The 20,000-nt window shown below is 37.8% G+C and overlaps 1 protein-coding gene across 6 annotated transcripts in view; it reads right to left on the minus strand.

Annotated features, from left to right (window-relative positions):
- The window catches only part of lama1 (laminin, alpha 1), a 42,770-nt gene that overhangs the window by 17,949 nt on the left and 4,821 nt on the right, over positions 1-20,000 (minus strand). For 5 of the 6 annotated variants that reach the window (XM_028434766.1, XM_028434763.1, XM_028434765.1 and 2 more), the window contains exons 5-22: positions 13,075-13,265; positions 12,847-13,011; positions 8,492-8,581; positions 5,351-5,468; positions 5,100-5,278; positions 4,795-4,888; positions 4,561-4,718; positions 4,341-4,481; positions 4,050-4,199; positions 3,834-3,935; positions 3,580-3,770; positions 3,398-3,509; positions 3,207-3,317; positions 3,013-3,140; positions 2,857-2,943; positions 458-669; positions 237-343; positions 1-158 (exon numbers count right to left, since the gene is read on the minus strand). The exon at positions 1-158 is cut by the window's left edge and continues 23 nt beyond it. In XM_028434766.1, the coding sequence (XP_028290567.1) occupies positions 1-158; positions 237-343; positions 458-669; positions 2,857-2,943; positions 3,013-3,140; positions 3,207-3,317; positions 3,398-3,509; positions 3,580-3,770; positions 3,834-3,935; positions 4,050-4,199; positions 4,341-4,481; positions 4,561-4,718; positions 4,795-4,888; positions 5,100-5,278; positions 5,351-5,468; positions 8,492-8,581; positions 12,847-13,011; positions 13,075-13,265 (2,494 nt within the window). The remainder of the gene's footprint in view (positions 159-236; positions 344-457; positions 670-2,856; positions 2,944-3,012; positions 3,141-3,206; positions 3,318-3,397; positions 3,510-3,579; positions 3,771-3,833; positions 3,936-4,049; positions 4,200-4,340; positions 4,482-4,560; positions 4,719-4,794; positions 4,889-5,099; positions 5,279-5,350; positions 5,469-8,491; positions 8,582-12,846; positions 13,012-13,074; positions 13,266-20,000) is intronic. The other variant, XM_028434767.1, reaches the window with a different exon arrangement.

The following is a 20,000-nucleotide window of genomic DNA, read 5'->3' on the forward strand; positions in this document are numbered from 1 at the left end:
CTGTAGTAACCACGACTACAGTGGTCACACTTGTCTCCGGCCACACCCACCTCACACTGGCACCGCCCATCCTCAGAGCAAGACTTGGAGAGAGCACCTGATTGGCTGCAGCCACAGAGCTGACAGCCCCGCCCACTCTGGAGGCTGAAGTGCCCCAACTGACAACAACAACAAACAAACAAATAATAAAGAGTAAACACAGATGGTCACATGACACAGGGACAGCTGGAACTCACCTGACAGCGGTCACAACTCCGACCAATCACGTTCTCTCTGCACACACACTGACCAGAGGTGACATCACACACACTGGAGACAGCCCCCATGACATCACAGCCACACTCTGAGGAAAATATGTCCACTGTCACATGATGCAGAATAAGCTCCGCCCCCTCTGTTAAACTGTCCATATAAGGCTGTGTGTGTGTGTGTGTGTGTGTGTGTGTATGTCTCTCACCCTGGCAGTTCTTGGCCTTCACGGCATCTCCATAGTAACCGGGCTGACACCACTCACAGTGCCTCCCGGCTGTGTTGCCACGGCAACGAAGACACTCCCCGGTGACGGTGTCACAGTGTCCTGGCTCACTAAAATCAACATTACCGTTACACTGACATCTCACGCAGGCTCCGCCCACCAGCTGAGGGTTACCATAGTAACCGCTGGCACACCTGTGAACAGGTATAATACACACTAACGTTAATGTTATACACTAACTTTATTGTCACACACTGACAGTACAAACTAATGTTACATACTGATGTAACACTAATGTTACACACTAATGTTACTGACTAGCGTTACACACTAATGTTGCACACTAACGTTACTGACTAGTGTTACACGCTAATGTTGCACACTAACGTTACTGACTAGCGTTACACGCTAATGTTGCACACTAACGTTACTGACTAGTGTTACACACTAATGTTGCACACTAACGTTACTGACTAGCGTTACACGCTAATGTTGCACACTAACGTTACTGACTAGCGTTACACGCTAATGTTGCACACTAACGTTACTGACTAGTGTTACACACTAATGTTGCACACTAACGTTACTGACTAGCGTTACACGCTAATGTTGCACACTAACGTTACTGACTAGCGTTACACGCTAATGTTGCACACTAACGTTACTGACTAGCGTTACACGCTAATGTTGCACACTAACGTTACTGACTAGTGTTACACACTAATGTTGCACACTAACGTTACTGACTAGTGTTACACACTAATGTTGCACACTAACGTTACTGACTAGCGTTACACGCTAATGTTGCACACTAACGTTACTGACTAGCGTTACACGCTAATGTTGCACACTAACGTTACTGACTAGCGTTACACGCTAATGTTGCACACTAACGTTACTGACTAGCGTTACACTCTAATGTTGCACACTAACGTTACTGACTAGCGTTACACGCTAATGTTGCACACTAACGTTACTGACTAGTGTTACACGCTAATGTTGCACACTAACGTTACTGACTAGCGTTACACGCTAATGTTGCACACTAACGTTACTGACTAGTGTTACACGCTAATGTTGCACACTAACGTTACTGACTAGCGTTACACGCTAATGTTGCACACTAACGTTACTGACTAGTGTTACACACTAATGTTGCACACTAACGTTACTGACTAGCGTTACACGCTAATGTTGCACACTAACGTTACTGACTAGTGTTACACACTAATGTTGCACACTAACGTTACTGACTAGCGTTACACGCTAATGTTGCACACTAACGTTACTGACTAGTGTTACACACTAATGTTGCACACTAACGTTACTGACTAGCGTTACACGCTAATGTTGCACACTAACGTTACTGACTAGTGTTACACACTAATGTTGCACACTAACGTTACTGACTAGCGTTACACGCTAATGTTGCACACTAATGTTACTGACTAGCGTTACACGCTAACGTTACTGACTAGCGTTACACGCAAACGTTACTGACTAGCGTTACACGCTAACGTTACTGACTAGCGTTACACGCTAACGTTACTGACTAGCGTTACACGCTAATGTTACACACTAACTTTATTGTCACACACTGACAGTACAAACTAATGTTACATACTGATGTAACACTAATGTTACACACTAATGTTACTGACTAGTGTTACACACTAACATTACACACTAATGTTGCACACTAATGTTACTGACTAGCGTTACACGCTAACGTTACTGACTAGCGTTACACGCAAACGTTACTGACTAGCGTTACACGCTAACGTTACTGACTAGCGTTACACGCTAACGTTACTGACTAGCGTTACACGCTAATGTTACACACTAATGTTACACACTAACTTTATTGTCACACACTGACAGTACAAACTAATGTTACATACTGATGTAACACTAATGTTACACACTAATGTTACTGACTAGTGTTACACACTAACATTACACACTAATGTTGCACACTAATGCTACATACTAATGTTACACACTAATGCTACATACTAATGTTACACACTAATGCTACATACTAATGTTACACACTAATGTTACTGACTAGCATTACACACTAATGTTACTGACTAGCATTACACGCTAATGTTACTGACTAGTGTTACACACTAATGTTGCACACTAATGCTACATACTAATGTTACACACTAATGTTACTGACTAGCATTACACGCTAATGTTACTGACTAGTGTTACACACTAATGTTGCACACTAATGCTACATACTAATGTTACACACTAATGTTACTGACTAGCGTTACACGCAAATGTTGCACGCTAGTGTTACGCGCTAATGTTACACACTAGCGTGACACGCTAATGTTAGACGCTAGCGTGACATGCTAACATATGCTGACCTCTCACAGCTCCGCCCCGTGTAGCCGTTCTCACAGTGGTCACATGACACCTGTCCATCGACGTCCAGCTGACAGGTGGGACTGAACCTAAGGACACACACACACCTGAGCTCATACACCTGACACACACACACAGGGCCAGACAGAGGGACACACCTGTTGGATGCCTCCGTCAGAGGACACGGACACAACTGACAGTCAGAGGACGTCCCCTCTGTGGTGTCGCCATAAAAACCAGGAAGACACTGGTCACAGTGAGGACCAGTGGTGTTATGGACGCAGCCCTGAGAGACAGACAAACAGGTGAGACAGGTGAGAAAGACAGGTAAGACAGAGACAGGTGGACTCACCTCACACACTCCATTGATGTCACACTGGTAGGCGTGTTCATTGCACTCGCACTGCATACAGTTCCCTCCAAACAAGACTCCGCCCACTCTGTAGAAGTCAGCAAGACAAGCCTGGGACACAGAGGTGAGACACAGACAGACAAGTGAGACAGACAGACAGGTGAGACAGACGGTCCCTGTGGAAAACTCACCTCACAGGACGTCCCACTGTATCCCCAGGGACACTCACAGGTTTCCACGGTAACCATCTGTGAGCCAGAGACAGTTTCAGGATCAGCAACATCCAGAGAGACAGATCTGAGCCTGAGGGACAGACAGGTTAGAGACAGACAGGTTAGAGACAGACAAGTGACACAGGAGTCAGTGGACTAACCTGATTGGTCCGTCAGCTGACCCATTCAGCTGAACTCTGACCTTTAGTGATGTCACTTCCTGCAGCACCAGCAGCAGGTCGTCACGAGTGATATCATCATGTGGGACGATCTCCATGGCAACAGTTGGACCCACCAGAGGAGAGAGTTGGAGAGGGGAAGGAGGGGACAGACGGACAGCCCGGCCATTACCCTGGAAACCAGAGGGTGGAGTAACTCATCCTCGTACAAAGAGTCACATGACATATGACCTCACCTCAATGATGATGTCACAGAGGACAGAGAGGGAGTGGTCTTCATTATCTAATGGGATGTCATAAATCACTGAGAAGTTCAGGAAACCTCCAAAAGACCCCAACTATGGACAGACAGACAGACAGGTTAAAGAGACAAACAGACAGGTTAGACAGACAGACAGACAGACAGACAGACAGACAGACAGACAGACAGGTATGAAAGACAGGTATCTGACCTTGTTGCCATGGAAACTTTTCGGTGCTTCCCACTGCAGAAGCTGCTTGTGGGCGGAGCTAGAGGTGTTGCTAAGTTCAGGGAGGTTGTTGTCGATAAAAAAAGCATGGAGAGGCTGAAGGGGGCGGAGCCACACACTGTCCAGAAACACCTGAACAAACGCGTCACAGTGTGTGTGTGTGTGTATATATGTGTCTGTATATATATAAGGAACTGTATATATGTGTGTGTGCATGTGTGTATATTACCTGTGTGTGTGTGTGTGTGTGTGTGTTAACTGTGTGTGTGTTACCTGTGTAGAGAACCAGGTAGAACTCTCACAAACGTCTGAAACACCAAAGCAGAAACATTCGGTGCAGCCCAGAGGATTTTTCTCCTGAAGGTTATAAAATCCTGCTTTACAGAGATCACAGTGAGCGCCCATCACGTTCTCCTGAGGACACACACACAGAGTTACAGGTGAGTCACAGCGTGTGTGTGTGTGTGTGTGTGTGTGTGTGTGTGCGTGTTACCTTGCAGATGCAGGGCGTGCAGGGGTCAGTGTTGGTGCTTCCTGCCAGGTTACACTCACAGGGAACACACTGAGGGAAGTCTCTGAACCCAAACGCACAAGCATCACACCGCAGACCTGCAAAGCCCTCCAAACACACACACTGACCAGCTGACACACCTGGGGAAAAGGGGGGGGTGTCACAGTCAACAACAACAACAACAACAACAACAACAACAACAACAACAACACTGACCTGACTGTGAGTCATCTCTGGCACAGACTGAAGACTCTGAACCTCTGAGGTCACAAATACACTTCACACAAGGATGCTGGGAGTACGGAGACACCTACACACACACACACACACACACACACACACACACACACACACACACACACACACACACACACACACACACACACACACACACACACACACACACACACACACACACACACACACACACACACACACACACACACACACACAGACAGACAGACAGACAGACAGACTGTGAGGGTCTGTAGTTAGTGTGTCAGCAGTTAGTGTGTCAGTACCTGTGAGGGTCTGTAGTGTCCGTCCCTGCAGGTCTCACAGTTGATCCCAGCAGTGTTGTGTAAACAGTGGATACAGACTCCGCCTCCTCGGTGCAGGCCGTGTGTGTCCAGGCTCAGGCTGAGTTGAGCCACCGTGTGGTTGTAGAAGCAGAGCTCAGCTTTGTTGTGACAATTACACTCTGACACACACCAGAGGACAACAATTAGACAACAGACGCCTCAGAGACAGACCTACACTCAGCACGTCCTACTTTCACATGTGTTTCCCTCAGATAGGGTTCCTGGTTGCCATGGCAGCTGGTGGTAACCAGGGCAACACTCGTTACAGCTCTCCCCACAGGTGTTGTGTTCACAAATACATTGTAGCTTCTGCACACAAACACACACATTGCTTAGTGTAGTGTAACAGGTGTGTAGTGTAACAAACATCTAGAGTAACAGTGTAACAGGTGTGTAGTGTAACAGTGTAACAGGTGTGTAGTGTAACAGTGTAACAGACATCTAGAGTAACAGTGTAACAGGTGTGTAGTGTAACAGTGTAACAGGTGTGTAATGTAACAGTGTAACAGGCGTGTAGTGTAACAGGTGTGTAGTGTAACAGGTGCGTAGAGTAACAGTGTAACAGGTGTGTAGTGTAACAGGCGTGTAGTGTAACAGTGTAACAGGCGTGTAGTGTAACAGTGTAACAGGTGTGTAGTGTAACAGTGTAATGGGTGCGTAGTGTAACAGTGTAACAGGCGTGTAGTGTAACAGTGTAACAGGCGTGTAGCGTAACAGGCGTGTAGTGTAACAGTGTAACAGGTGTGTAGTGTAACAGTGTAATGGGTGCGTAGTGTAACAGTGTAACAGGCGTGTAGTGTAACAGGTGTGTAATGTAACAGTGTAACAGGCGTGTAGTGAAACAGGTGTGTAGTGTAACAGGTGTGTAGTGTAACAGTGTAACAGTGTAACAGGTGCGTAGAGTAACAGTGTAACAGGTGTGTAGTGTAACAGGCGTGTAGTGTAACAGGTGTGTAGTGTAACAGTGTAACAGGCGTGTAGTGTAACAGGTGTGTAGTGTAACAGTGTAACAGGCGTGTAGTGTAACAGGTGTGTAGTGTAACAGTGTAACAGGGGTGTAGCGTAACAGGCGTGTAGTGTAACAGTGTAACAGGCGTGTAGCGTAACAGGCGTGTAGTGTAACAGTGTAACAGGTGTGTAGTGTAACAGTGTAATGGGTGCGTAGTGTAACAGTGTAATGGGTGTGTAGTGTAACAGGTGTGTAGTGTAACAGGCGTGTAGTGTAACAGTGTAACAGGCGTGTAGTGTAACAGGTGTGTAGTGTAACTGTGTAACAGGCGTGTAGCGTAACAGGCGTGTAGTGTAACAGGCGTGTAGTGTAACAGTGTAAGAGGTGTGTAGTGTAACAGTGTAATGGGTGCGTAGTGTAACAGTGTAATGGTGTGTAGTGTAACAGTGTAATGGGTGTGTAGTGTAACAGGTGTGTAGTGTAACAGTGTAACAGGTGTGTAGTGTAACAGTGTAACAGGCGTGTAGTGTAACAGGCGTGTAATGTAACAGTGTAACATGTGTGTAGTGTAACATGTGTGTAGTGTAACAGTGTAACAGGCGTGTAGTCTAACAGGTGTGTAATGTAACAGGTGTGTAATGTAACAGTGTAACAGGCGTGTAGTGTAACAGGCGTGTAATGTAACAGTGTAACATGTGTGTAGTGTAACATGTGTGTAGTGTAACAGTGTAACAGGCGTGTAGTCTAACAGGTGTGTAATGTAACAGTGTAACAGGTGTGTAATGTAACAGGTGTGTAATGTAACAGTGTAACAGGCGTGTAGTGTAACAGTGTAACATGTGTGTAGTGTAACAGTGTAACAGGTGTGTAGTGTAAAAGGTGTGTAGTGTAACAGTGTAATAGGTGTGTAGTGTAAAAGGTGTGTAGTGTAACAGTGTAATAGGTGTGTAGTGTAACAGTGTAACAGGCGTGTAGTGTAACAGTGTAACGGGTGTGCACAGAAACTGATCTGATCAAAGTGATCAATGACATAAGGTTGAACACTGATTCAGGAAAAGTATCTGTTCTCATTCTATTGGATCTAAGTCTACATTTGACACTGTAGATCATACAATTTTGTTACACAGATTGTAAACATGGGTTGGACTAAATGTTAAAGTAATGGTTTAAGTTCTACTTGGAGGATCAAAGTTATTTTGTAAACATTGTAAACTTTGAATCTGACAGATTACCAATGTCCTGTGGGGTTCCTCAGGGATCTGTTCTTGGACCTCTTCTGTTTAGCCTTTATATGCTTCCTTTAGGACACATTTTACAGAACTGTAAGGTTGATTATCAGAGCTACGCAGATGATACACAACTATATCTATCACTGAACCCAGATGACTATGGTCCCATTGAGGTGTTGTGTGACTGTTTAGAAAAAGTAAACTGATGGATGAGTGAAAACTTCCTTCAACTAAACCATGACAAGATGGAGGTGATTGTCTTTGGTAACAATGAAAAGAGGACTGCTGTCAGCAAGTATCTGAGTCTGGATCTTTAGAAGATAAAGACCAAGTCACAAACCTTGGTGTTCTGATTGACTCAGATCTGACATTCAGCATCAGATCAAATCTATCACAAAAACATCTTCTACCACCTAAAGAACATCTCCAGAGTGAAAGGTTTAATGACTCAGAAAGATCAGGAGAAACTGGTCCATGCTTTTATCTCCAGCAGACTGGACTATTGTAATGGTCTTCATCAAACATCTACAGCTGGTTCAGAACGCTGCAGCTCAGGTCTGAACCAGAACAAAGAGGTCAGAACACATTACACTGGCTCCCAGTCAGCCTCAGAGGAGACTGTAAAGTTCTGCTGCTGGTTATAAATGTGTGAATGGGTTTGGTCCAGAATACATCAGTGACATGTTAGTCAGGTATGAACCCAGCAGGTCTCTGAGATCTATGGACACAGGTCAGATAGTGGAGCCCAGAGCTCACAGTAACCATGGTGATGCTGTGTTTAGTTGTTATGCTGCAAAGAAGTGGAACAAACTGCAGCAGAGCTGAAGTCAGCATCACATGTGAACATTTTTAAATCAAAGTTAAAGGAACTTTTTTTCTCTACTGTATATGATTGAGAGAGATTTATGGTCATGATGATGATTTTACTGATGATTTTACTGATGATTTTGATTGATTTTATTGATGATTTTAATGTTTTTACTGATGATTTTAATGTTCTTGTAGATTTTAAACTGTTGAATGTTTTCTGTTGTACTTTTTGATCATGTAAAGCACATTGAGTTGACATGTGTATGAAATGCACTATACAAATACATTTGCCTTACCTAGTGTAACAGTATAACAGCTGTGTAGTGTAACAGGTGTGCTGTTACCTTGGTGACGGGGTCCAATGGGCAGCTCTGGGCGTGTCCATAACAGATGCACATCCCGCCCACTGAGATGTCTTTGATGGAATAATAATACTGAAACACACACACACCGTCAGACACACAAACAAACACACATGAATTGTGATTCTGTAGCAACAATGACAGTCATTCCTTTGAAATGAAGGTTTTTCATTAATGGAGAAAATCAATACATTATGTCTGTTAAACATTAAACAATGACTACGGACAGGAGTCTGTCTGTTTGTGTGTGTGTGTGTGTGTGTGTGTGTGTGTGTTTGATTTTCTCGGCTGTCTTGTGGATCTAGGAGACTCTCTCTGCATTCATCCAAAACCCGAAATTATGGAATTGGTCAGCTGGTCAATTAATGCTATTGATCACATTTTCTCAACGAGTAGACCAGGCCGAGGTGAGCCTGCGTGTCCGGATGGAACATTTGCAGCCAGATAGACGATGTATTTCTGGGGCCAGTGGAAGGTCGTGTACTTTGCTTTACTCTCTGTTGAGGACGTGGAGGATGTATACATGATTGGAATCATAATAGTAGGGATGCTGTTAGGGCTGGGCGGTTTGACTATAAATGTAACGTAAATCACAGTATTTTTTTTCATGCCTAATCAGGTGTTCACATAATTTTCTACTAGTTGAATTACTGCAGTAGATTAACTTAGGATGGTCTACTATACTGCCATAATCAGTGAATATTGTAGAATAATTCAACACTACCAGTAACACAAGTTTGCAACAGCAGCCCAATGGTTCTTTGCCACACTAGCTTAGCTTTAGCATTAGCCTGATTTCTAGCTTTAAATGCTGCATACTCAGTGGTGTGGTGATTTCTTTTTTTTTTTTTGAACAAAAGTTTTTATTCATATTTCATGCATTACAACTTATCGTCACTCATGTCATAACATTTATAAAGCTGTAGTGAAGTATCCTTTTAACAAACAAACAACACAAAACAACCTTATCGGCAGGTGGTCATTTAAGCAATGCAAAATATGTGGTAATACAAAAGATAACAATAATCATAGTTGCAGTGATGAAGTATGGTCAACGCACTTATACCAGAATCAAGCATTGGTACGATGGGTCAGAAACATTTATGTCAGTCCAAAACAGGTAATAGCCAGATTTCACCTTTTCTTGAATAAGTCCATAGTCAAATTGAGGCTTGCTGTTATTTTTCCATTGTTTACACTTTCATGAGTCTCAGTTTCCATTGATCCACTGTAGGGGGCAACGCTTTCAACCAAGACACTGTAATCATCTTCTTAGCCACCAACACCAGTATTTTAAATACTTGGTTTATTTACATAATCAGGGGGGAGCGCTCCAAAGACAAAAGCCAGCGGGTCACATTCAATGTAAATGTGTAAAAGATTTGAAATTTCATTCCTAATTTCATCACAGAATTTTTTTTAATTTAAGGGGCAATCCCAAAAAATGTGTGTGATCTCCAACCTGACCACAGAGTCTCCAGCATTGGTCTGTTGTTTTCTTATCAAACTTGGAAATTAAAAAAGGAGTTTTAAAATATCTAGTATTTACTTTCCAAGCAAATTCATTCTAAGTTGGACTGCTGGTCAATTTGTGCCCACTCTCACACACTTGTTCCCAAATTTGCTCTTCAATCACAATGTTCATCTCCAGTTCCCACCTTCCCTTCGTCTCCAGAGACCCCCCACTCGCCTGCAGACATTTATATAGGTTTGACACCACTCTTTCACATTTTTGTTTCTTGTGAAGATTAATTACAAATCCTTCTAGTTTAGAAGGCTGCATTTTGAGGGAAAACCACTTTATGTGTGACGTCAAGTAACTTCTCAGCTGCAGAAACCTATAAAAATCTGTTGAATTCAGCCCAAATTTTTCTTGAAACTGGTTAAAAGATAATAGAATTTCCCCCTCAAACAGATCATTTATCAATAAAAGCCCTTTATTTGTCCATTCTCTGAATCTAAAATCCAGTTGTGTGAATTTGATTTTGCAATCATTGAAATTATTTTTTGCAGTTTCTTAAAAATAGTTGCTGGGATCCAGATAGGAAGTGACAAAAACAAATCTAACAGCCTGGGGAGAATATTCACTCGTATAGTGTCAACCCTTCCAAAAAGAGAGAGTGGCAATATCTCCCATCTATCTATCTATCTATCTATCTAAATCCTGCTCCCTGCTCTCGAGCGGCTGATATGATATTAAGAGTGCGCCTAATGTTATTAATTCCAAGCCTTCCAGGTATAAATTGATTTAATGAGTTTATTGATTACTCCCTGGAGTTTTCCAGCTAGTAAAGCACTTTTAATTTTAACATCATTACATAGTAAACTAACTGGCCTGTATGAGGCGCACTGTGTGAGATCTTTCCCATCTTTATATATGACAGAAACTAATGCTTCCGCCCAAGTTTGTGTTGGGTCTTTTGAACTCAACGCGTAATTGAACTCTATGTAAAATGGAAGTGAGCTCGCTTTCACAGCACTTATAAAATTCACCTGGAAAACCGTCCGGTCGGGGCGACTTATTATTTTTTAGCTTTTTTATAATAAACTTTATTTCTTCTTTAGTTATATTCTCCACAAGTGACTAAGAATCAACTTCATCAAGTTTTGAGAGATTAATTTGTTGAAGAAACAGCTTAATTTGTTCTGATTTATCCAGAGGTTGTTGAACTATATAATTGAGCGTAGTACTTTGAGAATGCATTTGCTATGGCCTTGGGATGGGACACCATGTTTATGGAAGTGGGACATGTAACTTTTTGAACTATTCGATTGGCTTGGGATTTCTTTAGTTAATCACAGAATCGGCAAAGGTCTATATGCATGTCATGATATTCAGCCACATAAACTACTGTTATACTACTTGGTCTCATATCTCAGAGACTATCCTGTAGCCATTAAAGTCTCTCTTCAAGAGAACGCTAAAAGTTCTGGACAAAAAACCTTTACAGTATCATTATTGTAACATCTTAAGAATGTACAACATTTTGGATTTTGACAGTTATCAGGTATTCATGGATGCTTGTAAACGTAAACGTAAAGCGCCTTCTGCTTTATATGTTAGTATTTAATTTAGTTTCTGTTTATATTTGTTAAGTTCTGTTAGTGTGGTGTCATTATTTGTTCCTTTGCTCTCTTTTTTGTGTATTACTGCCGACATGCTAAGCTAACCATGTTTCCATGTCCGTGAGTGTTGTTCTCCTGTAGCAGAGGCATGTGCACGCAGACACATGCACACATGCAGCTTCAGAGCTTTCAATTGTGTTTTTCTGATCCATTTACACGTATAATTTACACCGTAACTTACACCAGAGTACTACTGTTTACCTTCCTATTTAGAAGTGCAACGTTGAAAATAGTCCGATCTGAAACGTGGCACAGCGTAGCGTTCTGAAAGTTGTGTAATGAAATACACCGGTACGGCGGTATATTATAAATTCACATCATAACAAAAATATATACCAGTATTCGGTATGAACCGGTATACCACCCAGCCCTAGATGCTGTTGATTGGAGCTGGCAGCTATCTATCGTTGAACTCTCAGAATATCATGATGACTCAACTAAAAAGTAAGCAGGAGCTACTTTGGAGCGTTTGAATCGATCTTGGAGAGGATGGAGACGATGTCTTGGCCAATTGCTGTTTGATGACTTGATGAGACTAGACACTCAAGACTACTGAAAGAGTGCTAACCTGAAACTAAAACAAATTGTTATCACCCTTTGGCCCCCCCCCACGCCCAGATCTGATGATTCCCCATTACCATCTGGACTCTTGTCTTCTGAACCAGGACTATCAAGGCCACATAACAACTGACTGTTTCAAAGAGGAAAGCAAAGGTTTTATTTTGTCTACGCCTTCGCTGCACTCTACCTGCCCCCCTCCCCTCCAGCTCAGGGAAGGTGTCTGTGGAGGAGCGCCTAATGGCTGCACGCCTGCATCCCCCCAGCGACTAGATATCATCTCCCCCTCTTTGCCCAGCCCTCGTCCCATGCACCCCACCCCTGGACCCACCACCCACCCAAACATGCCCATATGCTATATGGTAATCATGACTGTGTTTTCTTTGTTTTACTTAATGCATGTATACTGAGTTTTTTTTCCGAGGTTTTCAACTTTACTCTCAAATACAAAATTCAGTACAAAACCTGCCTTTTCCCCTTCACCTCTCCTTGTGTTGTGATCACATTATCTCGTTGCTCTGTAACATGTGCAATGACAAATAAAGCTATCCATTCATTCATCATTCTTCATCTGTGTGTATTTTAATTTGTATCTGTGTGTGTGTGTGTGTATTGTTTGAGTCAGTATATCTGTGTGTGTGTGTATGTCTTACTCTGCGGGTGACGATGGGGTCGTCAGCGCTCAGCGTCATCAGATCAGCGTTGAGCGTTCTGATTCGCTGGAGCCTCAGTCTGATGTAACGAGCTGATGTGAAGGTCAGGAGGTCAGAGGTCAAATCATCAGCACCAGGACGACCATTGATCAGGGAGGTGTGAATCTGAACCATAGACACAGATAGTTACAGACAGGTTACAGACAGATTACAGACACGTATACAGACCTCTCCATGCTCCAGGGGGTTGAGTCTAGAGTAGTATGAGGTACAGATGACCTCAGTGTCTGTCCTGTAGGTGGGGGGGCCCAGTCGAGGGGGGATGTTATAGCGACTCAGACACTCAGAGTCACTGATCGCATAAAATTGCCAGGGGTCAAAGGTCACACCGTCCAGAGAACGCTCTAGGATCCAGTTACCTGAGGGACAGATGAGATCATTAATCAACTACTAACAATGAGTACACACTAACCAATCACTAACTACTCACTAATTACACACTAACTAATCACACACTATTTACTCACTAACCAATCACTAACGAATCACTAACTACTCACTAATTACACACTAACTAATCACACACTATTTACTCACTAACTAATCACCAATTACTCACTAACTAATCAATAATTACTCACTAACTAATCACTAATTACTCACGAACTAATCACACACTAACTAATCACACACAAATTACTCACTAACTTATCACTAATTACTAACTAATCACTAATTATTCAGAAATTACTCACTAACTAATCAGTAATTACTCACTAACTAATAACACACTAATCACACATGAATTACTCTAACTAATTACACACTAACTAATCACACACTATTTACTCACTAACTAATCAATAATTACTCACTAACTAATCAATAATTACTCACTAACTAATCACTAATTACAGATTAACTAATCACACACTATTTACTCACTAACTAATCACTAATTACTCACTAACTAATCACTAACTAATCACTAACTACTCACTAACGAATCACTAATTACTCATTAACTAATCACTAACTAATAGGGATGTAACGATTCACTCAACTCCCGATACGATTTGATTCACGATACTGGGTTTGCGATACGATTCTCTCACGATTTATTTTACAAAATGGGACTGTAGACAAATTTTTTTTTGGGAAAAAAACTAGAAAATACTGTATTATTTTCCTTTTATTTTTCATTGTCAAAAGAATCCATTGATAAACTATTCAAAACAATGCAATTTAACTAAAAATAAATCTTGAATGAAATAAATAAAGGAATAATACAAATGAAGAAGAAGCCTATTAATTTAAATACTGGTTCTATAGTAAACAATGCAAAACTGCATAATAGTTCTTTTTCTTTTTAAAAGTGCAACTGAAAATGTATTTTGTGCCTTAACATTTGGACTTTAAAAAAAAAAAAAAAAACGTGATTGCAATGATTTACGTCATATTTGTTTGGACCAGCAGAGGGCGCTGGAAACACAGTGGTCGGTTGGCATGCAGATATTTTGCAGTGAAGAAGAGAAGCTATGCTAGCAGACAGAGCTAATAGAAAAACGTGACTTTTACAGATATTCAAGTAATATTACAGATATTCTTTCGGTGCTAAAGGGGTAATGAATCATTTATTAACATATTTAAGAGTAGAAGGCAGCCAGAAAAAAAGTATTAGCAGATTTTTAACTGCCTTACGATTAATCATTACATCCCTACTAACTAATCACTAATTACTCACTAACTAATCACACACTATTTACTCACTATCTAATCACTAATTACTCACTAACTAATCACTAATTACACATTAACTAATCACACACTATTTACTCACTAACTAATCACTAATTACTCACTAACTAATCACTAATTACACATTAACTAATCACACACTATTTACTCACTAACTAATCACTAATTACACATTAACTAATCACACACTACTTACTCACTAACTAATCACTAACTAATCACACACAGATTACTCACTAACTAATCACTAATTACACATTAACTAATCACACACTATTTACTCACTAACTAATCACTAACTAATCACACACAGATTACTCACTAACTAATCACTAATTACTCACTAACTAATCACTAATTACACATTAACTAATCACACACTATTTACTCACTAACTAATCACACACAGATTACTCACTAACTAATCACACGAATTACTCACAAACTAATCACTAACTAATCACTAATTACACAAACTAATCACAAACTACTCACTAACTACTCACACATGAATTACTCACTAACTAATCAATAATTACTCACTAACTAATCACTAATTACTCACTAACTAATCACTAATTACTCACTAACTAATCACACACTATTTACTCACCAACTAATCACTAACTACTCACAAACTAATCACTCATGACTCATTAACTACTCACACACGAATTACTCACTAACTAATCAATAATTACTCACTAACTAATCACACACGAATTACTCACTAACTAATCAATAATTACTCACTAACTAATCACTAATTACACACTAACTAATCACACACGAATTACTCACTAACTAATCAATAATTACTCACTAACTAATCACACACAAATTACTCACTAACTAATCACTAATTACACACAATTTACTCACTAACTAATCAATAATTACTCACTATTTACACACTAACTAATCAATAATTACTCACTATTTACACACTAACTAATCAATAATTACTCACTAACTAATCAATAATTACACACTATTTACTCACTAACTAATCAATAATTACTCACTATTTACACACTAACTAATCAATAATTACTCACTATTTACACACTAACTAATCAATAATTACTCACTAACTAATCAATAATTACACACTATTTACTCACTAACTAATCAATAATTACTCACTATTTACACACTAACTAATCAATAATTACTAACTAATCAATAATTACACACTATTTACTCACTAACCAATCACTAATTACACACTAACTAATCACACACAATTTACTCACTAACTAATCAATAATTACACACTATTTACTCACTAACTAATCAATAATTACTCACTATTTACTCACTAACTAATCAATAATTACACACTAACTAATCACACACGAATTACTAACTAATCAATAATTACACACAATTTACTCACTAACTAATCAATAATTACTCACTAACTAATCACACACGAATTACTCACTAACTAATCAATAATTACTCACTAACTAATCACTAATTACTCACTAACTAATCACACACGAATTACTAACTAATCAATAATTACACACTAACTACACACTAACTAATCACACACGAATTACTCACTAACTAATCAATAATTACTCACTAACTAATCACACACGAATTACTCACTAACTAATCAATAATTACTCACTAACTAATCACACACAAATTAGTCACTAACTAATCAATAATTACTCACTAACTAATCAATAATTACTCACTAACTAATCAATAATTACTCACTAACTAATCAATAATTACTCACTAACTAATCACACACGAATTACTCACTAACTAATCAATAATTACTAACTAATCAATAATTACACACTATTTACTCACTAACCAATCACTAATTACACACTAACTAATCACACACAATTTACTCACTAACTAATCAATAATTACACACTATTTACTCACTAACTAATCAATAATTACTCACTATTTACACACTAACTAATCAATAATTACTAACTAATCAATAATTACACACTATTTACTCACTAACCAATCACTAATTACACACTAACTAATCACACACAATTTACTCACTAACTAATCAATAATTACACACTATTTACTCACTAACTAATCAATAATTACTCACTATTTACTCACTAACTAATCAATAATTACACACTAACTAATCACACACGAATTACTAACTAATCAATAATTACACACAATTTACTCACTAACTAATCAATAATTACTCACTAACTAATCACACACGAATTACTCACTAACTAATCAATATTACTCACTAACTAATCACTAATTACTCACTAACTAATCACACAACGATTACTAACTAATCATAATTACACACTAACTACACACTAACTAATCACCAACGAATTACTCACTAACTAATCAATAATTACTCACTAACTAATCACACACGAATTACTCACTAACTATACTAATTCACTAATTACTCACTAAACTAATCACACACAAATTAGTCACTAACTAATCAATAATTACTCACTAACTATAATTACTCCAATATATTACTCACTAACTAATCATAATTTACGTCACTACTAAGCACACACAATTAGTCACTAACGAATCAATAATTTACTCACTAACTAATCATAATTTACTCACTAACTAAGCACACACAATGAGTCACTAACTAATCAATAATTACTCACTAACTAATCACACACAAAGTAGTCACTAACGATCATAATTACTCACTAACTAATCATATAATTACTCCTAACTATCATATTACTCCTAACTAATCAGTAATTTGTCACTAACTAATCAATAATGTACTCAAACTAATCAATAATTACTCACTAACTAATCAGTAATTAGTCACTAACTAATCAATAATTACTCACTAACTAATCAATAATTACTCACTAACTAATCAATAATTACTCACTAATTACTCACTAACTAATCACACACAAATTAGTCACTAACTAATCAATAATTACTCACTAACTAATCAATAATTACTCACTAACTAATCAATAATTACTCACTAACTAATCAATAATTACTCACTAACTAATCAATAATTACTCACTAACTAATCACACACAAATTAGTCACTAACTAATCAATAATTACTCACTAACTAATCAATAATTACTCACTAACTAATCAGTAATTAGTCACTAACTAATCAATAATTACTCACTAACTAATCAATAATTACTCACTAACTAATCAATAATTACTCACTAACTAATCACACACGAATTACTCACTAACTAATCAATAATTACTAACTAATCAATAATTACACACTATTTACTCACTAACCAATCACTAATTACACACTAACTAATCACACACAATTTACTCACTACTAATCAATAATTACACACTATTTTACTACTCACTAACTAATCAATAATTACCACTATGTTACACACTAACTAATCAATAATTACTAACTAATCAATAATTACACACTATTTACTCACTAACCAATCACTAATTACACACTAACTAATCACACACAATTTACTCACTAACTAATCAATAATTACACACTATTTACTCACTAACTAATCAATAATTACTCACTATTTACTCACTAACTAATCAATAATTACACACTAACTAATCACACACGAATTACTAACTAATCAATAATTACACACAATTTACTCACTAACTAATCAATAATTACTCACTAACTAATCACACAACGAATTAGTCACTAACTAATCAATAATTACTCACTAACTAATCACTAATTACTCACTAACTAATCACACACACAAGTTACTAACTAATCAATAATTACACACTAACTACACACTAACTAATCACACACACAGATTACTCACTAACTAATCAATAATTACTCACTAACTAATCACACACGAATTACTCACTAACTAATCACTAATTACTCACTAACTAATCACACACAAATTAGTCACTAACTAATCAATAATTACTCACTAACTAATCAATAATTACTCACTAACTAATCAATAATTACTCACTAACTAATCAATAATTACTCACTAACTAATCACACACAAATTAGTCACTAACTAATCAATAATTACTCACTAACTAATCAATAATTACTCACTAACTAATCACACACAAATTAGTCACTAACTAATCAATAATTACTCACTAACTAATCAATAATTACTCACTAACTAATCAATAATTACTCACTAACTAATCAGTAATTAGTCACTAACTAATCAATAATTACTCACTAACTAATCAATAATTACTCACTAACTAATCAGTAATTAGTCACTAACTAATCAATAATTACTCACTAACTAATCAATAATTACTCACTAACTAATCAATAATTACTCACTAATTACTCACTAACTAATCACAAACAAATTAGTCACTAACTAATCAATAATTACTCACTAACTAATCAATAATTACTCACTAACTAATCAATAATTACTCACTAACTAATCAATAATTACTCACTAACTAATCAAATAATTACTCACTAACCAATCAATAATTACTCCTAACTACACACGAATAACTCACTAACTAATCAATAATTACTCACAACTAATCACACACAAATTAGTCACTAACTAATCAATATTACTCACTAACTAATCAATAATTAAACTCCCGAACTAATCAGTAATTAGTCACTAACTAATCAATAAGACTCATAACGAATCAATAATTACTCACTAACTAATCAGTAATTAGTCACTAACTAATCAATAATTACTCACTAACTAATCAATAATTACTCACTAACTAATCAATAATTACTCACTAACTAATCAATAATTACTCACTAACTAATCACACACGAATTACTCACTAACTAATCAATAATTACTCACTAACTAATCACTAATTACTCACTAACTAATCACACACAAATTAGTCACTAACTAATCAATAATTACTCACTAACTAATCAATAATTACTCACTAACTAATCAATAATTACTCACTAACTATCAATAATTACGCACTAACTAATCAACACACACGAATTACTCACTAACTAATCAATAATTACTCACTAACTAATCACACACAAATTAGTCCCTAACTAATCAATAATTACTCACTAACTAATCAATAATTACTCACTAACTAATCAATAATTACTCACTAACTAATCAGTAATTAGTCACTAACTAATCAATAATTACTCACTAACTAATCAATAATTACTCACTAACTAATCACACACAAATTAGTCACTAACTAATCAATAATTACTCACTAACTAATCAATAATTACTCACTAACTAATCAATAATTACTCACTAACTAATCAGTAATTAGTCACTAACTAATCAATAATTACTCACTAACTAATCAGTAATTAGTCACTAACTAATCAATAATTACTCACTAACTAATCAATAATTACTCACTAACTAATCAATAATTACTCACTAACTAATCAG

Source organism: Gouania willdenowi, chromosome 20 (genome assembly GCF_900634775.1).
Source record: "Gouania willdenowi chromosome 20, fGouWil2.1, whole genome shotgun sequence".
Taxonomy (NCBI): Eukaryota; Metazoa; Chordata; class Actinopteri; order Blenniiformes; family Gobiesocidae; genus Gouania; species Gouania willdenowi.